Source organism: Lotus japonicus, chromosome 4 (genome assembly GCF_012489685.1).
Source record: "Lotus japonicus ecotype B-129 chromosome 4, LjGifu_v1.2".
Classification (NCBI taxonomy): Eukaryota; Viridiplantae; Streptophyta; class Magnoliopsida; order Fabales; family Fabaceae; genus Lotus; species Lotus japonicus.
Window position 1 is genome coordinate 154,460 of NC_080044.1, and position 8,541 is coordinate 163,000.

The 8,541-nt window shown below is 34.5% G+C and overlaps 1 protein-coding gene across 1 annotated transcript; it reads left to right on the forward strand.

Annotated features, from left to right (window-relative positions):
* Positions 1–2,275: 2,275 nt before the first annotated feature.
* On the forward strand, positions 2,276–4,755 carry LOC130714782 (uncharacterized). The gene is made up of 2 exons (XM_057564730.1): positions 2,276–2,505; positions 4,650–4,755. Exons 1-2 carry the CDS (start codon positions 2,420–2,422, stop codon positions 4,753–4,755), a joined length of 192 nt encoding a protein of 63 aa, XP_057420713.1. The 5' UTR covers positions 2,276–2,419.
* Positions 4,756–8,541: the final 3,786 nt, after the last annotated feature.

An 8,541-nucleotide genomic window follows, 5' to 3' on the forward strand; every position in this document is an offset into this window, starting at 1 on the left:
GTTTTATGTGTGTTATTGAATGTTATCATGAACACCAGTATATGGCGAGTTTATTTGCTCCAAAAGAAAAACTAGTATATGGAATTTCGGTAAGTAATTGTGAAGAGCAATCCATAAATAATTTTACATACAAAATGCGCAATTCAATGACACTATGATTTAATATGAACTTTTAACTGTCAACACATAATCCATCATTAAATAAGTTTTAAAACAAATTTTAGTATTTGTACTTATTTTTATTCAATTGAATAGCATAAAAATGTAATTGTTGTGACTTAGGTAAATAGTTGTTTTGGCCCTTAGAAGATATGAGGTTTGATTACTTTAATCTTTAAAGGTAGTCATTTTCTTTTAGAATATTTTTGGTTACAAGAGGAAAACATTTTCTTTTAGAGTATAAAACAGAGCTCAATTTAATTCTTTAAGTTAATTGTTTTTTATATTTAGGGACTAAGGCCCTGTTTGGAAGAGCTTATTTGAGCTTATCTGATAGCATAAGCATTTATGCCAGTGTTTGAGAGAGTTTATGCAAACAGCTTTTGGCATGAACTTATTTTCATAAGCTATTTAAGATAGCTTATGAAAAACAACTTATGTTTATGTAGAACTTATTTTTCATTTATTTTAATAAATTTTTAAAATAGCTTAGGAATAAGCAATTATGTCATAAACGCTTAATTAAGTTGTTTTCCCAAACGGGGCCTGAGTGGACTGCATTGTCTTTTTCCAAGGAATGAATGCTTCTCTTCAGAAGAGAAAAGACAAAAAGATGCTAAAATGATTATTTCATCTTTTCAAATTAAATTAATCGACCTTACTTATTTCATCTTCTATTTAATCTTTTTGCACCTTTTTAAAGAAGATTAATTGTGAAATGGGGAAACCAGATCGAGACTGACATATTAATTTTGTTATTCATCAAATTTTGTGAGTCCTTTAAGATTGGTAGAATTGGAACTTGCGGCATTTGACTTTTGCTACAACCATTGTCGCACACCTAGCTAGGGTGCGCCTCAAGTGGGTCGGAGTTGGTTTCTAGGTCGGAATATGATGAGTGTAGGTGGAGCCCTCCGTGATCAGGATGGAAGATAGATTTCAGGTTTCTTAGGCAGTTTAGGGGAAGAGAATTTGTTTTTCAAGGAGTTATTTGCTGTGGAGTTTGGTCTTAGACATGCTTAGGAATTGAGACATCGTTGTGTTTGATTGTAGAGAAGCAATGAATATTTTTACCAAGAATACAAATGTTCATATCCACTAGTAGAGTGAGAAGATTATTAGCATTTGTGACATGTTGGTAAAAGATTTGATAGTAACATTCTTTAATATTTTTCGTGAGCTCAATCTAGTAGCTGATAGATTGGCTCGACGTCTAGAGATGCAGTTCCTTGGCGGGTATGAAAGTTTCCTCCCTCTAACTTGATCTCGCTTTTGTGCCAAGATCTTCCAAGTGTAACAAAAGAAAAAAATTAATTGACCTTCATCTTTTGTCGCGGTTTCTAACCATTACAAATAAATGTGTCAGGTGTCTACCAATATATTTGATTCATTCACACTTACGTTTCTCTTTTATCTCATTTTTACTTATTTTCTTTTCATATCGCTCTTTTTTTATCTCACATTAAATATCATATCTTTCATTTCTCCATTTAGGTCTAAAAGGTGGAGGTGAGATTAAATTGTGGAGATAAAATTTTACTTATCAACATTAGTTTACTTTCTCTTCCATCTCATCTCTTCATTTTTATAGGATTGTATCATTTTTTTCTTAGTCATATTCCTTATAATGTGGAGGAGCAAGTGTTCACTAAGCAAGGTGGCAGTCAAAACGACTATCGTGGCGGTTGATGGCATGACACCAAAGAAAAACAAACCCAAGCCCTTAGAGCATCTCCAATGGGGGTTGCTTAAATCCAGTTGACAACTTAAGCAACGTTGCTTATTTTGGAGCACCACTGGAGCAACATGACATGGCAGTTGGGTTGCTTAAATTTAAGCAACAGTTGCTTATTTAAGCAACGGTTGCTTATTTTCTCTCTCCTTACTTGACTAAAAAATCATATTTTCTCTTTCATTTATGTACTTGTATAGTGTCATTACCTTGAAATAATATAAATATAAGAGGTATAATGAGACCCAACTAAAAGTAAACTAAGCAACTGTGGTTTGAGCGAATTCTGCTTGGGTTGCTTAAATCCTATGTGTCAGTCTGAACCCACCGAAATAGTTTTTAAGCAACCCAACTAGCAACTATACATGCATCGGAGATGCTCTTATATCTCCATTGTCAATAGTCGGTCACTCACTCTGCCATAGCCTCATCTTCTTGGACTTGAAACACTCAATCCCGTGATTCAAGTCTCAATTTTGCAAAGGTTCGATACAGCTCCATCATTCCTCTGAATTTTGAAGCTTAACGATGCCGCAGCCAAGCAAGGAGCCGTGCAAGAAAGAAGCGTGTGACATTCAAGCTTGCCTCTCCAAGAACAACTTTCTCTCGCAAAAGTATGCACCTTTACTTATCCACATGTCTTTTGATTTCAATTAAAACTTGCTTGTGTTGTGCGTCTTCAAATTATAGCAATTGATGAATCGCGCTATCACTGAGTTTCATGTTTCTTTCGTTCCCTCTTGTTGTATTCACTAGTTGCAATGACCACACGTTCACTAACACTGATTCTGACATCGATATTTGTAAAAAATTAAAATCAAAAGATTAAGGATAAGTTTAGGGACTAATCTAGGTTTGACAATTCCATATTTTGCACACGTTTGCATTGGATCAATGTTTGTTGGGCGGATCAATCTAGGAGACGCAATAGTATAGACGGAGCAGAAACAATTCTTGATAGGGAAACTGGTATTCATTGAAAAATAACATCCCTGGAGATGAAAATCCTTTAATTAGAAGCAAGACTTTTTTGAACCATTCCAAAAGGTGGAATAGCCCCAGAAATGAGAAGAAAACACACTCCTTGGACTTGGAACATTTATGGGGGTTGTAAAGTTGAAGGAGCATACAACATGGACTTGGAGAAATTTGTAATCAGGAAGATAATGAAACAATTTCGAATAAGCTGACTTTAATTGTAGGACAGAACAGTAGTAGGTAATCTGTTTATAGTACGTGATTTGTGTATGTATTGTAAGCTGTAGCTTAACAGTTAGTTGTTAAGTTATTATATGCGGTTCGTTTGCTATATGTTGTGATAGAACCCAGAAATATGGAATGTATTATTTGGCCTGGGAACAGCTGGATCAGTTATTACTGTCATCTCATGGCTTCAGTCTTCTCTTTCAACCTATGTTCTGATCAAAGTCATTGGAACTACAAACTCCTGGAAACTCTGGGAGAAACTTCACAATTACTTTATGCTCATCATATTAGTGCCAAATTGCTCATGAATCTCAAATTGCCAGACATAATAAAGAAGAACTGCTTACTGTTAATACCTAAAGCAGTCTCAATCCTCCTTAGAACTTCAGGCTCTGTCGACTCATGGACCTTATACTACCTCTAGTTCCATCATCAGAATCATCAAGGATGTCTCATCAGCCTTCTCAGTTTTCTGCTCCTTATTTTGGCCATCAAGGTAATTTTGGTAGGTTTGGTAGAGGTCGTGGCCTTGGTGGTGGCAGGCTTCCTATACAGGACCAACTGACCAAGTATTCTTTAAGCATGGTCATGATGCCTTGCATTGCTACCACAGATTTGATCATACCTATACGGGTGAAGTTTCCAATTTTTTCATTCAGCAGTCTGCTTCCTCTTCTTCCATGCAAGTTCAACTGCCTCCTGCCTCCACTTGGCCTAGTCATCGACAGCTACATCATTCTGGCCCTCCTGCCTCCTCTCAAGGAAAACCACAAATGGTCTTCACTTCTGGGCCTCAATCACCTTCATTTTCAGTTCCATCAAATGTTGCTCCCGTGACATATGTCGTCAACTCAGCAGCTCCATCCACCGTTTCTCTGAGCTGGTTTGCTGACTCTGGAGTAACCCATCATGTCACGGTGGAGTCGGTCAGTGTTAATGGTAAACAAGTAAGCAACATATTCTTGTTGTAAATGGTCCGGGTTTGCCTGTTCAATCTGTCGTAACACTTTTTCTTTTCTTCTTGGCTCCCATATTACCTCTTTCGTAACAATTTACTACATGTCCCTTTTTCCACTAAAAACCTAGTTAGTGTTAATCAATTTGCTAAAGATAAGTGCTTTCTTTGAATTTCATCCTATCACAGATAAGTGCTTTCTTTGTATTCCTACTAGTTTCTGTAATGTAGAAAATCATTTTACACTTACTGCCACTTCAACTTAATATTCAAGACTCTTCACTCCTATAAATGGCATAACAGATTGGGGTGGGGAATTAGGCCCTTTTCCACTTATCTCACAGACAATGTGATAAGATATGAACCCTTGAAGTTGAATCCTTGAGATATCTGTTAATTGTGCTGGTAAATCCTCTGGACGACAAAACAAATTAGTTGGATTTGTATCACGTAAAGGCAGTGTGTTGGTTGAGACGCACTATTGTTTTCCTTGCTCTTATATTCTGCAATCTTATCGCATGCATGCAATGTAATTTCTTATATACTAACTTGTTCTTTGAATTTGAAGTTTCTTTTTAACTGCACTCATACTGCCAGGTGCCTTAAAGTAATTGAATTACTGGACTCCTGTTGTGCGAAATGCGATTATAATTCAACTCACTGTGCTTCCCTTTCCGGACTTTTGAAGCAGAAGCCCAAGTAATAGATGAGTTTTTTCTTTTCTTTTCAAATTTTTAGTTTAATAATCACCAGGTTGCATATTGTCTGCTTAGATTAAACTTTCTAAGAGCAGTCAAACGACACTTACATTAATTAAGAGGCATACAAAAGAGCAATACTACAGTATTTAGTTGTCTTCTTTTTAATTTCTTTCAAATTTGAATTATGCAACAGGTGAACAGTGTTGGAGGTGTACTTGTCCTACATTCATACATTTTCATAGACATTATAAATGTGACGGTATTTGTACGAATATTTGCAGTTTTTCAACTATGAAATTCTGTAAATCTTCAAAATATACTTGATGCACCGTGCACATCTAAATCAATCTTATAATGAGGTTGGAGCAAGTTACTCATTCTTGTATTAGCGTGCGTTTGAATTTCAGTTTGCAAAATAAAGTTTGGGTGAATGTGAGTTTGCAAAACAGAGTTTGGGTCAAAGTGAATTGGTTATAATGTAATTTATGTTCGGATACTTTTATTTTAAAATAGAGTTTAAAGTAGGTTGTGTGAATGTAAAAGTGACTATTTGGTGAGTTGAGATGAAAGTTGGTTTGAGGTTGAAAGTGAGTTGGGTGAAAGTGGTTTTTAATTTGCCAACATAGTGACACAAAGTTACACAAATAATCAAAAGTACTTTTGGAGGCGCAAACTGAAAAGCAAACATACCCATGGCCAGGGCACAAAGTTACTCATTGTTTCAATTTTACTGTTTCATAGTGTTTGGAGGGGAGCAGTTTTTTAAATTTATCTTATTTGATTTAATTTTTAGAATGTGAGGGAAATGGATGCGTCAAAACTCCTCTTAACTCAATTTTATGTTCCCTCTAAAAGTGAAGGGATCGAAGGGGAAATATTTCGTTGGACAAAAATATCTACATTCACATTAGAAAATATCTTAATTTGCAATTCCAGGGTTGCCTAACGGGCTGCCATTCACAAGTTACATAACCATGGTCAAGCGTAATCTAGAGCACATAGCGAGATGTCTGGGTTGTATTGTATGGGAAGATAACTCAAGCTTTTGTGATTGACACCTTAAAAAATATGTTCCTCTTGAATAGTTTCAGTCTCCATGTAGGGAAAATTTCTTGGCCTCCTGATCCACCAAACAAAGCCATAAATCCATAATCATAACATTTGAATGTTGGGTTGTAAAACGAATCTAACGAGAAGTGTAATAATGTCTACATTTTGGACTTGTAATATCAAAACCATCTTTAACGTAGCGTTTGGTGACGGAACATGACAGAACGGAACGGGACAAAATAGGATGGAACATGACAATAATGTTCTATGTGTTGTGTTTGGTAACTCAAAGTCAATAGAACAGAACCATGATTTTAATTACATATATAACCCTGCATGTTTACTATTTGATTAAGGAAAACAAATTGAACTCAATTGAACATTTTGCATAAAAACCGTTTGTTATTGCTTACTTCATGAAATAATCACTTATTTCTTTAAAATAATAAGTTAATAACTTATATATTGTTTAAGTTGTTTCAGTATGCTATTGAAAAAAATAGAAACCTAATTATCTATTTAAGCTATTTTACGTGCGTTTGTTTAGATTAAAAAATATTGATTTTTAACTATAATTTTTTTTAAGAGATTTTGAGAAAAGCATAAGTTGATTCGTGTTTGACTACTCTAATTAAAATCACTTTGTTTTTTATCTTCCCTCATTTATCATCATAGATTTTCATGTAACAAAAATCATCATAGATTTTCATTATAAGCTAAAGTAACTGTTTCAAATAATTTGTTTTCAGCTTCAGCTGAAACAAACACAAAAAGTGATTTTTCCAAAATAAGTTGAATTAAACGCACTCTAATTGGCTCGTTTATCATTACTTACAAAAACTTATTTTACTTTTGAAAAAATAATTGATTTTATTTTAATTAAGTTTATTCGTGTTTGACTACTCTAATTAAAATCACTTTTTTATCTTCTCTCATCTATCATCATAGGTTTTCATGATAAGCTAAAGTAACTGTTTTAAATAATCTGTTTTCAGCTTCAGCTGAAACAAACACAAAAAGTGGTATTTGATTAAAAAAGTGATTTTTTGATTTTAAAAGTGATTTTTTGATTAAAAAGTTATTTTTTGATTAAAAAGTTATTTTTCCAAAATAAGTTGAATCAAACGCACTCTAATTGGCTCGTTTATCATTGCTTACAAAAAGTGATTTTACTTTTGCAAAAAATAATTGATTTTATTTTAAGTGATTTTTTTGAAAAAGTAGATTTTCATTTAACTTTGTCTACAAATATAATAAATACTTTCAATTTTATAAGTGATTTTAAACTGTTTAGATACATAAAATTTCAAATATAAATTAGGGGTATTTTTGAACTTGCAAAAGCTTTAAGAGAGTGTTCCGTTCCGTTCCCTTCCGTTCCACCCTTTTCTAGGGAACCAAAGTGTCCCGTTCCTGGAGCATTTTGTCCCGTTCCGTTCCATCTTAAAAACACGACAAACACAAAACGAAACCAATATGTCCTGTTCCGTTCCCTTCCCACCTGTCTATCAAACGCTACATAAGTTTTGCTTGCTTTCATGGTAACTAACGGGGTGTGAATCTTGTGTTCCACGAGGCTGTGACTTCTTCCCTTTCCTTTCTCTTTTTTTCGAAGAAATATGGATTCATTTCATAATGGGCCAAGCCCAATCCTGGGGCAAGATAGTCAAATTACAGGGTAATGACAAATTAGAATAAATAAAGCAACTGTGCTGACCGAAAAAGGGGAAGCATAATGCTTCCAGTCCCCGAACAGAGCAAAAACCTAGCAATAATGATTGGTTCACACATCTAAATGAGGTGGAAAGAGGTGGAGGAGGAGAGAGATAGGAAGAAAATAAAAAGTAAGAGAGAGAAAATTTAAGATGTGATAAATGATAAGAGGAAAGAAATAGAAATAAAAATAGGTGGAAATGAAGTGTATAAATAATGAGGTGTGTATATATCATTACTCAAAACCTAGTGCTCCTAGGCCTAACACTGTTGCAGCTATTGCAACTCTAAAAAGGTGACTTAACACTTAACACCATGCGAGCCAGGGTTTCATGCAACAATGATACGTTCACACCTCATTTCCACCTATTTTTATTTTTATCTCTCTCCTCTTACACATATCATACTTTCTCTCTCTTACTCTTTCTTTTCTTCCTATCTCTTTCATCCTTCCACACCTTTTTCCACCCCAAAGAGGAGTGTGAAAGCAACATTATTCGAGTTTCATGCTTCTATTGTTAGGCTCTACATATGGGGTGTTCGGTTTGGGCTTCGGCCTGGTATCCTTGTTTTTGGGCTTTGGCCCCTTTCTCTATTGGAATGAGAATCTAAGACAAAATAAAAATCTCTCACCTTAATTAAAGAGTTCGAAACATATGACATTTTTTCCTTTAATTTGCTGGAGATGTTTCTCTTTTCCACTTCGAGAGATGAGGTTCCAAACATTTTCTTGGTGTTTGCTTTTAATAAGTGTCAAATTTACTTAATTTTATATCATTTGTTAGCACTTATCTATGTTAGAAATGTGAAGTGAATTTAACCTTCAATTATTAAAATATAATTTGGTAGAGGCTTCCTATTCAAGTGTTAATTCTCAGTTTTTTAAAGTAGGAATGAGTTGAGGATGAAAAATTACTTTTTGTTTTATCGACCAATCTTTTTTTTTCCAAGGAGGGGGTTATATCATTTGTAGGGATCGATCCTTGCACATGCACCTACTTGTCCCTAAGCTTTTACCATTTAAA